The sequence below is a fragment of the Crocodylus porosus genome, unplaced genomic scaffold (genome assembly GCF_001723895.1).
Source record: "Crocodylus porosus isolate Cpor-Errol unplaced genomic scaffold, CroPor_comp1, whole genome shotgun sequence".
NCBI lineage: Eukaryota > Metazoa > Chordata > Crocodylia > Crocodylidae > Crocodylus > Crocodylus porosus.
Genome location: NW_017728915.1, coordinates 39,916,899 through 39,936,278, shown reverse-complemented (window position 1 = coordinate 39,936,278; position 19,380 = coordinate 39,916,899). Strand labels below are relative to the sequence as shown.

The following is a 19,380-nucleotide window of genomic DNA, read 5'->3' as shown; positions in this document are numbered from 1 at the left end:
GTCGACCATACTCCTCTTTGTGCTATCTTGCCTTCCCTCCCCATCTGCGACGCCATCTCCTGCTTCACCCCTGAGCGCTGCAACTGGGGAAACTTGGTATTTTGGGGTGCCTTTCCCTCCGGTAAAAGCAGCGCTCCAGCCTCTCACTCTCTCTTCCAGGAAGAAAAGCCCTGATCGTGCTGGCGCACGCGGAGAAGACCTCCTTCAACCACGCCATGAAGGATGCTGCTGTTGACGCGCTGCAGAAGAAGGGCTGGAGCGTCGTCGTGTCTGACCTGTATGCCATGAAGTTCAACCCGGTGCTGTCCCGGGAAGACTTCACTGGTACTGAGCAGCGCTGTTCCCCCTGAAGCACAGAGCTCCTTTGCACCAGTCCCCAGCACCGACCTCCGTCCTGTTTTGCCTCCTCTCTCAGGTAAGCCGAAGGATCCCAACAACTTCAACTACGCGGCAGAGATGGGCTTGGCGTGGAAGGAGGGCCGGCTGAGCGACGACATCGTGGCAGAACAGAAGCAGCTGGAGGCTGCAGACCTCGTGATATTCCAGGTACCGCCTTCCTCGCTGAGGGAACAGCCGCGGATGGAAAGAAAAGCAGGACTCGCCTCCTGACCTCCTCCTGCAATCTCCCCGTCTCTCCCCCTTCCTCCTCAGTTCCCGCTCCAGTGGTTTGGGGTGCCAGCCATCCTCAAGGGCTGGTTTGACCGGGTTTTCACAGGAGGCTTTGCCTACTCCTATGCCAGCATGTACGACCAGGGCCCCTTCCAGGTAGGTTGTGCTGGGGATGGTTACTCGCTTTGCTTTGCCCTTGCCTTGCCTGTCCTGGGGGCTCCCACTCGCGTGCAGCCGCCAGCCCTCGTCTCACCAAACCCGCTTTGCGGACCTGCTGCTCTCCCTCCTCCTCCAAGGGAGACCGTTAGGTGCGGACACTTGCACGCACTCTCAAAGGGCAAAGGGGTGGGGAAGCCCGGCAGGGACGTGATCTGAGGGCATAGCTGAGCTGAAATCCCCAGGTCAGGCGTTCCCCGTGCTCTGACTTAGTGCCGGTCCTGTAGCCCGGTGCCGCACAGGCTGTGACGGAGGCTCGTCTCCCGCAGAGAAAGAAGGCCGTGCTCTCCTTCACCACGGGCGGGGCGGGCTCCATGTACACCCCCAACGGCATCAACGGGGACATCAACATCCTCCTCTGGCCAGTACAGGTACCGGATTTACACCCGGGGAAGGCAATGGGCATCAGGGAATCAGTAGTGACACCTTCTCAGGAAGGGGCCTGAGCACCCAAAGGCAGCGTGGGATGAAGCTAGGGATGGTCTTGTTGGGAGGGGAGGAAAGTGTGGATTTGTGTCTACTCCTCAAAAGGTCCCAGGGGACAGACAGGAAAGGCAACAGTCCTGTGCTGGACCCTGGAAAAGGGACTTTCCCTCTCCTGTGGTCCAGCCTGTGCGGGGAACTGCCTGCGTGGCCCAGGCTGGAGGAAGGAGGGTGGACATCGGTACGTTGGCAGCTTCAGTTTCAGAGCCGGCTGCTTTAGCTTACCCATGCATCTAAGATGGCTCGACTCCCACACCTCTGAGCACATCAGCCATGCCAACCAGCGACTTAAAGGGGGCTTTCTTTTTGGCCTAAACTCACCGGGTGCAATATCAGCTGTGTAGTGGCCGGGATGTACTAACCCAGCCCATGAGGACCCAGATCCTGGGGAATTTAAAACCTAGTCCCAAATTCCTGAAGCATGGGGGGAATGAAGGCCATGCCTCTGCTGAGGAGACCAAGTGCACTTCCATTGCAAGCCGGGAGTCGGGGGATATGGGGCACACTGCAGCGAATATCCAGGGTGGCTGGGGCCCAGGACTGCCTTCTCCAGCACCCAGCGTGCCTTGGATGGAAGAGGCCATGTCTCTTCTTCCTAAATAGACACCAATTCCCTTGCGTTTCTCACCTAGAACGGCACGCTGTACTTCTGCGGCTTCCAAGTCTTGGCGCCGCAAATCGCTTACAGCATTGGCCACATGCCTGAAGACATCCGTTCCCAAATCCTGATGGGCTGGAAGGAACGCCTGGGGAGCATCTGGGAGGAGACACCTCTGAGTTTTGTTCCCAGCAGCAGCTTTGAGCTGAGCTTCAAAGGGGGCTTCAAGCTGAAAGCAGAGGCTCAGGAGCAGCAGAAGGATCACAAGTACGGGCTGTCCGTGGGCCAGCACTTGGGGAAGGCCATTCCCCCCGACAACCAGGTCAAAGCCCAGAGGAAATAGCTTCCACAGCGACGCCGTCTGGTGTCTGCCAATTCAGCGCTCCACACAGGGGCCAGTTGCACAATTTCCTGTCTCTTTTGTCTTAATTTTCATGCTGTTCGAATGCACTTGGCTTTGGTTACATGTATTGGCTCTGTACGGGTAAAAGGAAGTGCCTGCAGATGCTCCAGTGCTGCAATGCCTGCTGCACGGTACTGCGGGAAAGATTAAAATAACCCTGGTCTACTGCACAGGGCCCGTTGTACCTCCTGACCATCCGGACAACTGCTCCTTCTGTCCTGCAGGCCCCTAATAGTGCTGGGACTAGAGTCCAAACACAAGCCACAGGTCTTGAAGTCTGCTGTGGTGATGGTAATGGTAATGGTAATGGACTGCGAGTAGTCTGGAGTCTGACTCCTGAGAGAACCTACCTGTACTCTACGGTTTCACAAACCCCAGAAATATGAGCAGACTCCCACACCTGGCTGCTCCTAGTCCCCCCCACCCACCCCAACCTTTAGCAGGGGCTACAGGCTGGGACAGATTCTGCTAATTTGCTACTCCACACTCATGGCAAAGCCACATCTATACCCATCAGGTAGCCCAAGTGAGTGGCTGGATTGCAGCACTTGAGCGAGTGCTGCAAGGGGGAGATCTCATCTTTGTGGCACAGAGTTGTGCCGGTACTCTTAAGCTCTCTGCTCATAGATCATAATGATTCTCAATAAAAGGCTTTTGGCTCTCTCTTGCAAACAGCTCAGAGTTGTCACGGTCTTGCATCCTCCCATTACGACTATACATTGGTCCAAAATTGGGCCGTGGCCTAGAGACCTTTATGTTACATGGCTCTCCCAAGAGAGTACAGGCTAGGTGGTGCTCTGCGGCCTGCATTTCCCCACAGTCACGTGTGTCTGTGTCATTAGAGTAACCCCATTCCTGCATATTATCTTTTCCTGTTCAGAGACCACTCGGACATCTCTGTGTCAGCCCATCTGCTCCTCCGCTGGCAGGTAGGTATTCACCCAACCCTTTGTGTTGCATGTACAATGCTCCCATTCGCGTTTCAGGCCCCGATTCTGGAAATCCTGCTATTGCAGCCAAGGGGGTCATCTTGCGGCGCTTGTGATAGAGCAGCTGCACCTCCATCCCACTGTTCCCCAGAGCTCGCGTTAGAAGACACCGGGTCAGGAGGCAGAATAGTAAAAAGGATGTGCTGGTTTGCTTCCCCCCTTGCCTGTGGATTTCTGTTCCCTGCCATGGGTGTGGGAAGGAAATTGCTCTGATTAAGGCCCCTGGAATGCAGCAATTAATCTAATACCTGGGGAGCTTATAAAACAATCTCAAGTGAGTGGGATACATTTGCATTGGATCGGGTGGTATCATAGGGAAAGACAAAGGCCCCTGAGGTAAGGCTGCAGCTGGCTGGCAAGCAAGCAAGGCCCTAGCAGAACCTGTGGCTAGGCACGCTTTCCTTCCCCCATGTGAGGATCACTGACCGTACCTGGGCCCATGGAGGGAGCCCCTCCTTTGCTCTGGTCCAGCGGCCGTCCAACAGGCCGGCTGCAGTGACAAATCCTGGAGCGCAGCAGTGGAGCAGCCGTGTCTCAGATGCTGCTGCCGCTGCATCTGCACAGTGAGGAGAGGTCAGTGGGGAGACATGAGGTAGCAGTGGGAGTCGTGACCCATCCGTGGCTGCCGTGAGAGACATGGGGGCAGATAAAAGTCCTCGGCTACAGAAGTCCCCATAATCAGGTACTGGTTAAATGGCAGGAGTCAGGCTCTGATGCCAATAGCTACATCTGGCACTGTTCCCTGGCTCCAACAGCCTCAGCCCACCTGGGTAAAACAGATGTGTCCAGGAAAATCCGGCCACAGCAGTTCTTATGCCTGATGTTTGACTTGTGGTTATTGGGATGGGGGAGACAGCTTTGGGGAATACCTGGCCTTTGACTGAAATAAAGAGTGAGAGAGAGGGTGGCATCAGCACCTAACAGGCAGGCCTTTATCAGACACTCCCTGCCTGGGTCCTTGGTAGATTTGTATCCAACCTGTTCATCTGCAATTGTGACATGCCGCTTCATACTCGATGACAACGTTTCCTGTTGGGCAGGGAAAGAGACCGGAGAGAGCTCCAGCTTAGGACAAAACCCTTCCCTTCTTTCAATGGCCTAAGGCACCAGCAGCAACAGGCACAATTCATTGCCTGAATTTGAATGCAGAGATGTGGGTCCTGCCTTGATGCAAAGATGAGCAAGACAGGACATAAGGATTGCACAGCCAAGACCTAGTTCAGCACGTCGCAGGCTCTGCCCGTCTACACAGAAGTTTGAATGAAAAGCTGGTGACCAAAGCTCCTCGTTCAGCTTTACGGTCTGCTCTGTGCCACGTTCTGAGCACACGCTGTAAACATGCTAGAGCCCTGTCACGCCAGAAGTGTCCCTGCCCTCAGGCCACATGGCATCCCAAATAATCCTGCCAGACCACAGGATGGTGCCAACTTGCCTTGTTTCTGCCCCCATCCTGACTGTTGCTGTTTTGCAAACAGGATCAGCCTAGCGTGGGCCAGACCCCTACTAGGGGTCTGTGCAGTTTCCCTGCCAGGGGACAGACTCATGCCAGTACTCTCATTTCTCAGGGTAAACTTATCAAGAGCACCAAGGTGCAAAGCCCTCAGCTCCTGAGATGCCTGCTGCCATTTAGCCAGCACTGGCTGTAATGCTGTCACAGTGGGATGCAGGGGGATCTTGGTCACTCCCCATGCAGCGGGAGAGGGGGCTGGAGGCAGCTGGCAATTAAACAGAAGATGGCTAGGCTACTTTGGCTCTTTCCAAAGCACCAGTCTAACTCCCTACATGTACAGTGAGCTCGGGGCCTGACCAGCCACGTGCCTCTTTGAGCAATAGAAGCAAAGGCTTTACTTTCCCCATCACAGGCAGTGGTAGGTAGTTAGCCCTGCTGGGGTGAACCACTTTTCCCTCCAGCTGCTACTTCCATCTCCAGTTGCAGCTGCCCTCTCGTGGCAAAACTATCTGCTGCAGTGCCGAGCTGCCCAGAAGAGAAAACTGGAGCCTGAGATCGCAGGGTTTCAGTGCAACTTCCCCGCCGCTTTGTAACTGCACCTGAAAACGTGCTGCCTTCCCCCAGGCAGCCTGGCTGAGAGGCTCACAGCACAGCCCCACTTCAAAGGGGTTTGTGCAGTAGGGTCCTGCCCACGTCCACACCCAATGCAGTGCTAGGAGCAGAACTGGGATAAGCAGGCTAGTCTTGCCACCTGAGGCTCCTTGCTCAAACTCCTCCCTGCTGCTCTTGGCTCAGCTGCAGGGGCTGTTTGAAAGCAACACCAGGTATGTTCAAAAGGGAAAACCAACCCAAGAGTGTACCAGCCTGTCTCCAAAAGGAAGGGTCACTTACTTAACCCTAGATTTGATGGCTGGTTGGGTTTTTTTTGCTATTAATTTAAAACTTGTATCCTAGCACAGTCTCCCTCCTGTTTCTACAACTCAGTTCTCTCTCTTCCATAGCTAGGTGTCTTAGTAGCTAAGAGTCACAATATTGTATTCTAGTTTAAAAATCTGAAATTAGGAATGACAACTCATCCTACGAAAAAACTATTGCTGAGATCACTTGTTTGGGAGAGGATTTGTTTTACGGATCACTTGTTTGGGAGAGGATTTGTTTTACGATACCACAAATATTGCAAATATGTGATTGAATACGCAGCTAGCTAAACACATATTGACCATTTTCTGAAACTGTCATTGGCAGAATATATGAAAGTTTTCCAGAGGAATTGTAACCCAAGGTGGCTGCCAGCTTCCTATTAACCAGAACAGAAAACACACAGCTCTGGGAATCCTGTACAATCCAGCTGACAGGCCAGCCAAGGGACTAGGGTCTCCATGTGCTTCTATACCTCATAACCCAAAAGTTGTTATTATTTTTTGCCCTTCTTATTCCTCCTAAACTGCATGCAACAAATGATTTAGTCTCTGACCAACAGTGAGGGGGAACATGTGGCTTTGGGGATCTTTTACATACACGATGAGAACAGCTTGAAGCCATGGTATCTTGGCCTGAGATTTTGCAGCTGAGGGAATTATTTTGCTCAGTCAAGACCCGTGAAGCCTGTGAGGAATTCCAGACCGGAGCACAGTGGCTGAATTGCATCTGTTCTCATGCTACCCGATGTGGCCGAAGACATGATGTACATGCAAGGAGGAATGCTCTGACCCACTCGCACACATCGGTGCATTTTAATTTAATATCAGCAACGAGCAAAAACAGTAAATAGAGAAGTGCCACTATGCCCGCTCACTGCTTTTGGTTCAGTGTATGCTGATGGTCAAGAACAAACACCAGGCTACTGCTCTACATGAAAGATAGCAGAAGAAATACTGAAAGTGTAATATCAGTGTGGGGCAACTGTGCCCACTTCTGATCCTCTTCGTTCTGAAAGAACACCCTTACAGGCCTGGAGGGACAGGAAACGAGAGGGACTAGGTCCAAGGAAGAGAGTCCGCAGGAAGGGAAATCCTGGGGGGCAATTTTATGTTTCCCAGAAAGCAAGGGGGAAGGGGGGTCAGACAAAGACAAATTTGGGAGTGGGAGACCCAGTTGTCAGGACAAAGCCTTAGGGAAAGGATGGAGGCAGGGTACAAAAAGTGTTTGCTTACGTGGCGATTCCAAACAGGTGGCCAAAAGGAGATCAGCCTGGGCTCCACCTCCCCTGTTTTGGCTCAGCTCAAAGCCATGAGGCTACCATGACCAGCACCACAGCTGTATCAAGCTCTCTTCTCACAGTCTGAAAGAACACAACAGGAGTTTACACTGCAAAGTGAAAACTTTCAATGTTTTATTCTTGACTGCAGCTGTTTACAGAAATATAGTTGCGAGTATACAAATGTCCCAATAGAAGCAAAATATTTTTTTTAATATTCAACAAGTTATCACAGGATAGCTAAAAACATAGATGCAAATGAAATATCCCCTCTTAGAACAAACTGAACACACCTGGTATCAGTGCTCGGAAAATCCCAACTACGAAAGCCATATACACAGAAATGCACAAAATATCTGGTGCTACTTTCACATTGCAGGACAAGGGAAAAGACAGCTCAGTGGTTGATTAGTGTGCTTTAGTCAAAACATGGCAGACAAACTACGCAGGGGGAAAAGAATGATTACCATGAGCATGCTGAGTTCATGCAGAGATTAACAGAGGTAGAAGGTTCTAGTCTGGGGCTGCCTGGAGCTTACCCAAAGGCAAACAGCAATAAGAGGACATAACTCCAATCCCCTATCAAGTAGTAGCCAGCATAGAAAAGGCTTCAGACTGGTTGTGGCCCTTCTGGCAGGACAGAGCATCCCGATTCCAACTCCACAAAATCCAGAATTTGTCATTTTGGTTTGTTTTTTTAAACAGAGGTCAAGAGCCAGGACCTGGTCCTAACCTGCAGAACACCACCTCCCTCCCCGCTGGAAACTCTGTGCAGACCAGATCCTGGGCCAGACCCTCAGCTGGTGTTGATGGGGGCACCACCATGGACTTGAATGAAACTGTAGCATTTTGTGCTGGCTGAAGATCCAGTGCTCACATGGTGGTTCCACCAGAGCAAGTGTTGGAGAGCTCTTTGGAGTGAGCTGTGGTTGGATTCACAGCAAGGTAGAGCAACACCACCCTCGTATCTTCCTGAATGGGGTGTATATACTGTGGGATAATTTTTATAGTCTCGAGGAGCACAAACTATTAAAAGGTTTCTCTGTAGAAGGGAGCATTAGTGAGGGACAGGAGGAAAGATAAGGAAGAGAAGGGCATTCAGGTTACTTGCACTGAGCACTAAAGGTGGGTTTGGTAGAGATGGTTTGAATCAAGCACATGCCAGATTCAAGGTGATAATCTTGCTCTCAAGTTCCTGGTGTGGCCTGGGAAATAAAATGCACTGCTTCTTATCTTTAGGAATCAATATTCCTTTTAAGAGTTTAATCTCTTAAGTACATAAGAAATAATATACGCAAAAGTAGTGCTCCCACTCAGTCTGAGACCGCCCACAGGGAACGGTTCTTGGTCAGACTGCTTCCATACAAAACCACCTCAAAATGCTATGATGACATTACATTGTTCTGGGGGCATCTTTATATACAGGTATTAAAAAAAGATGAGGGAGGACCCAGGAGTAGGTGCAGGTCCTTCGTTTAAATGCAGCTCAGCCTAGTGGCAGCTGGAAGTCTGTGTCCCAACAGGGGTTAGGGGCCCCTCTTGAACAGGAATAACTGGCCTCAGTTCAGTTCCTCATGGACCTGTACCTGCAAAACAACATTCATTCTTGTGCTACTGGCCAAGCACTGAAAAGCCAGTGGAAAATGAATCCCACAAGATGGTCCCTCCTGGAAGGGCCAAGACAAACTGGCAAAGCAGCAGCTTGTCTGGAAAGCAGTAAGTACGTGCTGCTGCTGCTGCCCCTGCTGAGCCGGACCCAGGACATGGGACTGGGATCGCTAGGCTGTTGGTTCCACACATTTTTCAAATGTCATATTTGCCAAACAGCAATAAATATTAGGGAAAAACCAGAGCAGAAAGCAACGGTTCAGACAGCAGCAAAGTGCTGAAAAGCAAAACACGTCTCTAGGAAAACACTTACTGTTATACTACTAACTGTTCCAGATGTACATTATATTTTACACACACAGACATAACTAGTACTCAGCTACCGATGTGAGCTTGGTAAGTGAGTTCACACTATGGAAAAATTAATTATGTCAACTTTATAAAAATGTTGATATAACAGTATGTTATGCATGTATATAATAAACTAAATAATATATATATATGATATTTGATTTCAGCTATATACATATGTACAGGTCTAGAATATACAGGTGTGGCATATTTGCATATATATACATTGATTATATAAAAGGGAAAATCCTTTTCTACATTGCCTCTCAAAAACGCAAACTAAACTAGACAACTGCAAGTACATTTTTTGCTATATTTAATCTGTTATGTCTCATCTTTTCTTCTATTTAACTACATATAGCACAGAGGTTCTCTATGATGGGCCTCAAACTGACAAGTGTACGTACAGAAACGTCCCTGCTTTTCTATGCTTCACTCACTACTTGCGCACACAGTTACCATAACTGCATCTGAATTTGTGCGTGGAGTTCTCACGACCTGTCCCAAAGACTCACTGAATACTGACAAAAAATGGATGAGTACCAACTAGCTCACTTTTAAACTTCACTGACCTTCGACCACTCCCCCTGCAAAATTATTTCCCAGAAACCACTCTAAAGCAGGTTGCTTTTCTCTCTTCAGCAACCACCTTAAATACCCCTGGTCTCACTTTCCACCTAAAATGCCTGGTTCAGAACACCCTATGCAATTCCTCCCCCTCCTTCTCACTTCCATTATTCAGCTATACACTTGCACCCATGTGCACTAATCTATCTATGCTTTGACTAGGTAGCCTAGTAACTTTTAAGTAACAGAGAAACATGTGAGCTGCAATTGAAAACAAAATTCTGATGTCCTCATTTTCAATAACTTCTTAAAGCTTTGCCTGTTTGGGTGAACTTAAATTTCTTTATTCCACTGATAAAGCTTTAAACAAAACAGATGTTCTTGCTGCTTGGAAAGGTCTATGCTACATTAAAAGAGGGTGCTTGAGCTTCTGAATGGTTTTTCCTTTTTGAAGGCATTGGAAGGACAATTTGTGAATGGAAAAATCTAACCAAAGCAGTAGATATTACTTCTTACAAGACAACACATCCCGAAATCACAGCGGAAGACTAGAAAAGTCAAGGCTTGTCCCTATTAAATTGTGCACCCTTGCAATTGGAAAAGCCATCAGTCTAGGGCTAAGACACTGTTAAAATTCACAGACATTATACTGTGTGTCTCTTATTTTGATTTAGAACTAATAAAAAGTACCCAGCCATGGACACTGGTCATCCTGCCCATAGCTCAAAATTAGCAAAATAAATGCCTGGTGGTTAAGTGTCTCCTCGGAGCATCAGGGCTGAAACTATTCCTTTAACTGTATGTGTTGACAAAGAAAATAATGGAAGAGCATTTGGCGTGGATGAGCCATTGAAAGGGTCAAACCGTGTCAAGCCAATCTGTGCCAACAAACAGACTGGCTGGCAAAGTGGGAAGTGTCGATAAACATTTCCACTGGCAAGAGCTGCTCAACTAATATTTATCTTAATATTTTCTATGCCACAAGTGTTATTCATATAACTTATTATTCTTTCAATGATGAATTAAGAACAGTCCATTTTTAAGTACTGATATCATATATATAGACACAAGGGGACTAGCTAAAAGCATGGACTGTGGTGGCTAAAAGGACAGGTTTCTCCAGGTAGTCTTATAACAGAGATGCTGTTGAGACAGCAAATAAAGGGGATTGGAAAGGTAATGCGCAAAAAGGATTTAAAGCTGAAAACCACTTAAATTCAGATATAGAATTTTTGGATTATAGAAGCTTTAACAAAAGGTCCAAGGCATTAGAGAAAGACAAATAATATACAGAAAATCCACGCTACAAATACAACTTTATACTTTTCCACTTTGCATCTAGTAAAGGTAGCTACAAAAACACGCACTTCAAAAGAGTAAATGTTTACCTTAAATATATAAAAAGCAAGTTCTCCAGCATGTAATTTGAGACAAATGGGCCTCTTAAGTTTAGTGTGTGCAGGAGGCAATCGTTGTAAATTTTATTGACTACTCAAGGCAAGAATTACATGTATATACACGTATTGTCATCACCTTAAATGACTCCTAACTTTCCAACCAAACAGGATTGGATTGGATAGCTCCCCCCCACCCCAATAAAAACTCGACAGGCAAACACTGTCTATATACCCTTCTCTCCTACCCAGACCAGTGCAGATGCATCATGGAATAAATAGATCAGCAAATTAAAAATACCACCCTCCTTTCCCAGCCAAAAACACCACCCAAAAAACCAGGGTAAGCTCCAAATATCAGTATCAACTGCTGAAATCATGAAAGTACATGGGTGGGAGTCTGAAGAAGTAGAGATATGGGACTCTCATGATACTTGGGTTCTTCTGCCATGAAACAACTCTTGCAAGCTGTTTCCAAAGCCATTGTTGAACTTCACTCTTTACGCAACTGAAAAGATGTTTGCAAGTAGCAGCGCAAGCACTAGTCAACCACTGAGCAAGGTTTTAATTCAGAAGACAAATACTTTTTGTAACCAAATCACATGTTCAAAATGTACATTTAACATTGACCTAAAAATGGACACAGTAAGTTTGACACAACAGAAAGTAAAGATGCTGTTTAGTAGTGAGAACATGGTCGCACAGCCTTTGTTATAAGCAACCTTAAAATATGCACAAGTCAAATATTCCCCTGCCCCAGAGCTGTAGCAGTCCCGGCAAAAGGTTCTATTTTGGACACCAATCAGTGGAAAACTGGTCCCTGGTGACTTGGCACTGACCAACATTTCAGCATGAAGATGCTCCCACTTCCAAACAATGGAACAAAATGAAGCAGCATACAAATCAGTTTATTATCCCCATCTCTCATCAGTCCACAGTAGGCCCACTCAGTCAGCAGGATGTCATCAAACATCCTTGTCCTGGGACTAACTGTGAATAAGTTGATCTTACAAAAGTCACCAGATAGTTTCCGAAGAACTGTTACAGGCCACTGCCTCCCACAGCCATCTGGAAGCTGTACTCAATCCAACGAGGCGCAGAACCCATCTATATCTCATTGGACAGCGTTCAGGCAATGTTGCGAGACTGCTCTTCCAGGAACCATAACAAAAATTTTACTTTTTCTTACGAGGAAAAGAAAACAAATTCATAGGAATAAAAGTGTCTTGTTCAGGGTTAAAAAGCAGCTCCGAACATTATGAAGTAGGGGAAATTTTCTTTATCGTGATTAAAATTTCCAACAACATTGTTAGTGTAATTATAAATTAAAAATAACAACACAAAGGTGCTAATAGTAAAACATTAAATAGACAATGACAGTGAATAAAAGCTGAATGGCTCATTCTGAATGAAACCCCATAATTTTACAGTTGCCTAAATGGGTTTACTTACTACATCACACTGCTGAGTGACAGACGCATCAAACACAGTGAAGCTGCCCACTGCCAACTGGAACAATACACTGCCTGATGGAATGGCCAGAGATGAACAAGTTATTTATGTTGCAAAAAGTACTTAAATACTTAGTAAAGACATAACAAAACCCACCCCCACCGTTATCAGACGCCACGTTGTGGTAGAACATCAGACAAACTCACAAATTTACCACAAAAATGTGTGGCAAAAGAATATTTCATATATATGTATATATAGATATATATATATAGATATATATATAAATTTTTATATTTATGCCAATGTACTCACTCAGTACAAATAGCAAAATAGTATACCATTTCCTAAATACAAAATATAGCTTTCCAAAAAAATGAAACACACATTAGATATAAACCATCCAAAACTTGAACGATTGAAAACTGTATTCAAAATTAAATGACCCAGAGCAGGTCTCTTTCTGAAAAGTTCCCTTCATATCGGCAAGAAGCCTTACTACTGAAAACGTAATTCAATGTCTCTCGATGAGAGAGAAAGAGAGAGACACACACAGAAAGAGCAAATAAACTTTTTGAAAGATTGACATACAGGAAAAACCATTAAAACCAAAAAACATTTCTACACAGCTCAACTAGGTACACAAGTTAGAAAAAACACACGGTAAACAGACTAGGGTAAATTAAAAACCATTTACAGGCTATTCTTTTTTACTTAAAATAACAAAAATTAAAGATGACACAATACCAACTTTACCAAGGCATAACAGCCATACATGACATGTTTGGCTCTACTGCGTTAACAGCTTTCTACGTGCAGGAGACAGAGAAGACAGAATAAATGTCTGCATGAGGTTGTAGTGAGAGCTCAGCATACCTCCTGGGGTAGCTGGAGCACCCAAAAGAACTTGCATGCCTCACAATGCAGCCATATGGCCTGGAGTGGGTTCTTTTTATGTACTGTAACAGAAGGCTGTTTTTTAATGGAATATATGACCCGGGAGAAGCTGCAGGATATGGGGACTATCAGTAAAAAAAAACCATGCACTTCAACCCGTCATGAGCTGAAAAGGCTGCAAAGATGCACCAGCTGAAGTGAAGTTTTTAAGAACACTGAAACGTGTTGTTTGCCCCGTTTAAAATTAAAAAGTCAGGTTTTAATCAGCAGTGATTGGAGAAGCAGGGCAAGTTTTTGCATTTGGGGGATGGAAAGAAACTGGCATTTCCACTGTCCTTAAGCCCTGCTGACCTGTCAAGGACTTCTACTGACTTGGCATCTGGATACCACAGTCAAAGGTGCCTTGGCATCCTAAAAGTTTCTAAAGCCAATAGCATCCTTATGTGTTTAAAGATCATGTAAAAGTTGAGGGAAGGAAAGAGGAAGAACACGGAAAGAATGAAGGAGGACAGATCGGTATGAGAAAAGATAATGCAGCTGACAAGCTCTGATTTACACAGTTGTAGTGAGAGACATGAAGGAGATGTTTCCTCAGCCAGGCAGACTGCTCCCTTCAAGTTCAAGGTATTTCAGAGGATAAGGTTTCAGAATACATTACTGTGACGTTCTCCTTCATTTTGGTAGAGCCACCTAATTCTTATTCTATGTACAGTTCATATGTAAGCCTACCAGCAGAGACACCGAAAACTGTTAATCACTTTCTCCGATGGGAAGCACCCACATCTTCCTGGATGTTCTGCGAGATGTAGTAGATAATCTGCCTGTGAGTTATCCGCATCATCTTTTACGACCACCTGCTGTAACTAACACATCGCAGCCATGGCTCTTCAGTGCCATTGTCAAAACTGCAATTCTTTCACTGACTGACAGCTATGTCGTGAATCACAGCTCAAGCCATGGGCACACAATGTTCCTGCTTCACAAGCTTTCCTACTTGACAGAGGTTTTGTGAAGAAGGAAGAGAAAAGAAAAGGTAAACATGGCAACATGTATTATTTTCTAACAACAATAATAGCTGAGCAGTCCTGCTTTGAATTCAAAAAGCATCACTGACCAGTGGGTCTAGGAATATGGCAACAGTCCCATTCCACACCCTGGTAAAACAAAGCCCAACTTTCCAGCCATTATTGACTTCAGAAGTCTCAAATACTACAGTTACAGACTCAGTTGCTAGAAACTGCAGTAGGCAGCATATGTGCTCTTTAGAAAAAGAGGGAGAAGTTTACATATTTGCTTGGGTACAGGCCATTCTTTGACAGAAGGAATCTGTTCCATACAGCTTAATCCAGAATCACAAGGTCTGAGAGAACTTGGAAACTGTCATCTTTTCCTTCGCAGGATTTCTGAGAGGAGAAAAAACAGAGTTAGATGAAATTAGTTAAGTCTCATTTTACTTTTATGTAGCTCTTTCATCTGAAAGCATTCTACAATCAAGAGGAAAAAAGAAACACTCAGTCCCAAAAAGCAGCCATCTTGTGTGAGGGAACACCAGAGTATTTTTTTTCCCAGTTCTTGACATCGTTAAACAAGTCTGAAGTCATCAACAGAAATTTCACTGGGGGGGGAGGGGCGGTTTAGAGAGGCTGAACTTAGTTACAGAAGCAGGATACAGACAGGCTAACAAACTGAGTCTAGAGTCATGGCCTATTTAATGCCCATCTGTGATCAGAACCTCATCTCAGAAATGGCACACTTACAGTAGCTCTCCTATCATGCCAAAGAAGTTTGGGAGGGGCTTTGGAAGACTGCAGATTAAAGGGAAATCTGACACATACATGAAATAATTTTGAACTAAAACCAGATTTGGTGGCAGTTCTCAGGGATGCCTCACCCGTCTGACAGCAATCCATTCATCTAATTTATCCCAATACAAATATTAGGCTATCCTGGTACAGGAAAAACAACAAAGGCCAGGTCAAAACCAAAGCTTGGCCAAACAATTTTCTACTGACTCTGATCCCTTGACGATCACAAACATCTACTAGTTCTAGCTACCTGCAGTTAAACACTTGCTTAGGAGGAGCAGAAATATTTCAATAAACATATATATGCATAATGTTGGAGTGCCAAGTCATGCCATCTATTAAAAAGAGTGGCTTTTTGGTGTATACACAAAACCTTACTGAGCACTGCATGACTGGCAAGCAGACCCACAAAACCCAAATCCACTACTTACTTGGCCAATTAAAATGAGCCAGCCATGTTGTTCCCCGGGTTTTGTAATGACACAAGCAAGTCATCTATTTTCTCCATATTCTGATTGGTTGTCATCGCTGAAGGTAGCGGAGAATTCTCAGATATCTGCTGGGGCAGTAGTGTTGGCACGGGTGGTTGCCCCTCATTCTGTGGCTGACCTGACTGACTTATAGCCATCAGCTGATCCGGCAATGCAGCTGGTCCAGAAGTTAAGAGCTGGCCACAGTCTATTAAGAAGTTAAAAGGAAACAGAAGAAAACTGAAGCTGCAAAATCCATATTTAAGAAGTTTGTTAACAAACCTCTTTATTGAGATCGAAATCTACTTAAGAGCTTATATAAAGACAGACATGCTTTTACTCACAAGACAGTCACATGCGCCATTTCCCCAGTGAACAAATTCAGTTAGTGCAAGCATTTGCAATCAGAAGGGTGCTAAGTAGCACCAGTACCCTCTCTGTATGGCCTGTAACAGACTGGGGAGGGCACAAGCAGCACAGTGGTAGATAGGACAAGAAGCAGAAAGTAAAACAAATTGAGCAGGGAGCACAGGAAAGGAAGCAGAAAGCAGAGCACTGAGAGGAGATGAGGAAGCACAGGGCTAGGAGCAGAAAGCAGAGCAGCAGATCAGGCAGGGGAAGGGGATAGGAGTGGCACTCAGGGAGGGCACAGAATTAATTCATGGCATGCCTGTCAAAAAGGTTGGCCCCCACTGTGTTAGTGCATGTTCTTGTGAAGAAATGGTTTTGGTTTTAAAAATCAACCACTATTAACAGCCTAGTAGGCCAGAGAGAGCACCTGGCTGGAAGAAAAATATGGAAAAGGAACATTATCTTCAGTGCTTGAAGACTGTTCCACTGTGTCCACAGGCTGTTTCAGTAATAGGTATGGCTGTATCCCTTTCATTTCCATCACCAGTACTCCACAAATTTGCAACTGCCGTTGTGCATCAGCTTTCCCTCTGCATCAGTATATCTAATAATCGAACTGCAGAGTAAGTTTTACCGACTTGTCCACATAAAGTCACAAAATTAATTAAATGAGGCATAAGAACATCAGCAGTGCCATACTGGGTCAGACCAATGGTCCATCTTGCCTAGGATCCTGTCTCCGACTGTGGGAGAACAGATGAACTGGGCATATCTTCTGTCAGACCCTCCCTGGTTTAAGGGTTTCAGAAGAGACAGCCCTGACTGTTCTGTTTATAAGCTATTAATGGACCTGTCTTCCATGAATGTCTAATCCTGCTTTGAACCTGGTTATATCATCTGCAGAGACAGAGATGATTGCAGAAATAATGCCTTCTGCTTATGTATCATGTAAGGCTAGACAATTCTTTGTGACAGGCGAGGGCAGCATTTTATAAAAATATTGAAAGACAGACTGGTTTCTCCCAAGAGGCTTGTATTATAAATTAATCAGAGCACAACAAAAGGCAAAGTGGTAGATTTTGAATAGACCAAACTTACAAAAGTAAAGACACAAGCCTGGCTTCTAGCACATCTTATTAATGACTGTTTTGCATTATACAACTTGTAAAAACTTCAAGTTATAATCATAATTTGCAGACTCTGTTTGAAAGACCAACAGGGGAAGTCTTGAGAAAGTCTTGAGAAAAGTCTAAAGAAGGGACATATTTTTCCTATGTTTACGTAGCTATTTGTGCACCACTTACACTTGACAACTAAAATGTCGAGAGCTTTAACAACTGGGTAACCTAAGAGCAAATCTTCCCCAGGGCACCCCAAGGGATGACAAGGTCGAACGGTCACAAACTCCTCCATGACCATTTCAGGCTGGACGTAACTTCTTTACTGTCCAAGCCCCCAAGGTTTGGAATAGACTGCCGCTGGAGGTGATTCTAGCACCTACTTTGAATGCCTTCAAGAGACATTTGGATGTTTATCTTGCTGGGATCCTATGACCCCAGCTGACTTCCTGCCCCTGAGGCAGGTGGCTGGACTCGATCTTCCAAGGTCCCTTCCAGGCCTAGTGTCTATGAATCTATGAGGTACAATACAAACACAGCACAAACTGAAATTGTGCTTAAATCTCAACTATCATGCTGCACTGCAATCATTTCAGTCAGCATTTTACATTTTTTGTGAAGGCCAAAGAGAGTAAGTGAACAATTTGGTAAATAAGTATAGGATGCAGTTTGAAAAACATAATAGATTATTGACTACATGCACTGTATGTGCCCCACTTCTGCCGACACGTGCAGAAATTTGGGAGGAGTTAACACCTGTGCCCACAGATATCCAGATCTGGACACATATGTTAGTGGACCAAACTCTGTAAGAAAGTGTGTATACTTGAAGAACTCTGTTTATACCTATGGGTTCTGGAGTAAACTCTATTGAAATCAGGCTCTGAAACAGAACTGCATCCATTTCAGCATGGGGCTATCCAGAAATGCAGATATGTGCATATTGCTATAAACAGGAGAATTACAGGTGGTTTTGAGGGGCCTACATGAGACTGGAGTTGCACTGTAGTGTGTTTGGTACATATGCTTACGAAAAAAAAATCCTATCTCTAGCAGTTTACAACCTAAATAGACTGAGGGGAGCAGAAGCCAGAAAATATTATTATCCCCATGTTACAGATACTCTGAGCATTACTTATGGTCCCAAACAGGGTCTAAAGAAGGGATAGGGACTGAACCCAGAGCTATTGCATCCTAAAATTCAGTGCTTTAAACAAGATCACACTTACCAGCTAGGAAGCCGCACAAACTAACTCAGAGAACATTAGCAAAAAAAGGAAAGTTAGCTGTTATGAATGCAGACTCAGCTAATAGGGAATCTTAGGCTACAAACAAATGTTGGATTTCTGCCCCCATAAACATTATTTTAGCAACACAAAGCAAAGCAAATAGATGTTCATGCCCTCCGTTGCACCCAGATGCCCAAATCTGTGGTGTGGACAAAAGGTAGCATTCATTTGTGCTGCTATTTTGAGGGCAGATGTCTGTTTTGTTTTAAATTGGGAGAGTGCAAGTAGCCTGGAGCAGCCCATGCTCTCCTGCCTCTCTGGGCAAGCACTCCTGGGGCTTCAAGGGCCCAATCCTGCATGCCCCAATGCCCCAGGAATTTCCCAGGGGATAAATTCCCTAGGGAATTCCCAGGGCACACAGCAGCAGGCCCCCAAAGCCCCTGTCCAGTTTTTCCTGTTTGTAGATATGCCCCACATCAGAGATCCCAGGCATGCCTCTGCAAGAAGATCCCAGGTTCCTGTGTTTGCAGAGGTGTGGATTGAGTGTTGTCTTGCAGGATCAGGCCCCTGCCACTGCAAGAAAACAGACAACAGGCTGGGACATAACTAGACACAGCTGATCTGCTTCATTTGGCAATGTCTGTTTACAGCCTTAATTAAAGTTGAACTGGGATTTCACTCCATCCCTCCTCTCCTTAGCTTTTGAAAAACATTTTGGGATAAACTTTCTCAAACTCAGTCTCAGCACAAAGAGCTATCTTCTTGATCTTCAGATTTAGTGGGGAGTTACTTGATTTTGCTCCTCCTAAGATAGTGAATTATTTGGGACGTAAATTCATTCTTGTAGAGACCACTCTGCACAAACTGCCTTGAGAGGACAGAATATTAATATACCTCCATCCTATACTTCCATCCTCCAGCCACTCAAATAGCTAAACTAAACGTAAAACAGAAAATACAGATTTCACAGACATTAGGGCTGGAAGGGACCTCAGAAGATAGTTTCATAGTTTCTAGGGTAGGAAGGGACCTGAGTAGATCACCAAGTCTGGCCCCGACCCCCTGCCATGGCAGGAAAGAGTACTGGGGTCAAACGACCCCAGCAAGGTGTTCATCCAGCCTCCTCTTAAAGACCCCCAGGGTAGCAGCCTGCACCACTTCTCTTGGAAGCTGGTTCCAGACCCTAGCCGCCC

At 45.7% G+C, this 19,380-nt stretch overlaps 2 protein-coding genes across 4 annotated transcripts in view; one reads left to right on the top strand and one right to left on the bottom strand.

Moving 5' to 3' along the window:
- NQO1 (NAD(P)H quinone dehydrogenase 1) overlaps window positions 1–2,286 on the top strand; it is a 4,454-nt gene extending 2,168 nt beyond the window's left edge. The window contains exons 2-6 of the mRNA XM_019536086.1: window positions 160–324; window positions 416–546; window positions 652–765; window positions 1,095–1,196; window positions 1,941–2,286. Of these exons, the coding sequence (XP_019391631.1) occupies window positions 160–324; window positions 416–546; window positions 652–765; window positions 1,095–1,196; window positions 1,941–2,249 (821 nt within the window). The 3' untranslated portion in view covers window positions 2,250–2,286. The remainder of the gene's footprint in view (window positions 1–159; window positions 325–415; window positions 547–651; window positions 766–1,094; window positions 1,197–1,940) is intronic.
- Window positions 2,287–7,063: 4,777 nt separating this feature from the next.
- NFAT5 (nuclear factor of activated T-cells 5) overlaps window positions 7,064–19,380 on the bottom strand; it is a 103,174-nt gene continuing 90,857 nt past the window's right edge. For all 3 annotated transcript variants that reach the window (XM_019536085.1, XM_019536083.1, XM_019536084.1), the window contains 2 exons: window positions 15,451–15,697; window positions 7,064–14,617 (listed from right to left, as the gene is read on the bottom strand). In XM_019536085.1, coding sequence (XP_019391630.1) covers window positions 15,459–15,697 — 239 coding nt within the window. In that variant the 3' untranslated portion in view covers window positions 7,064–14,617; window positions 15,451–15,458. The remainder of the gene's footprint in view (window positions 14,618–15,450; window positions 15,698–19,380) is intronic.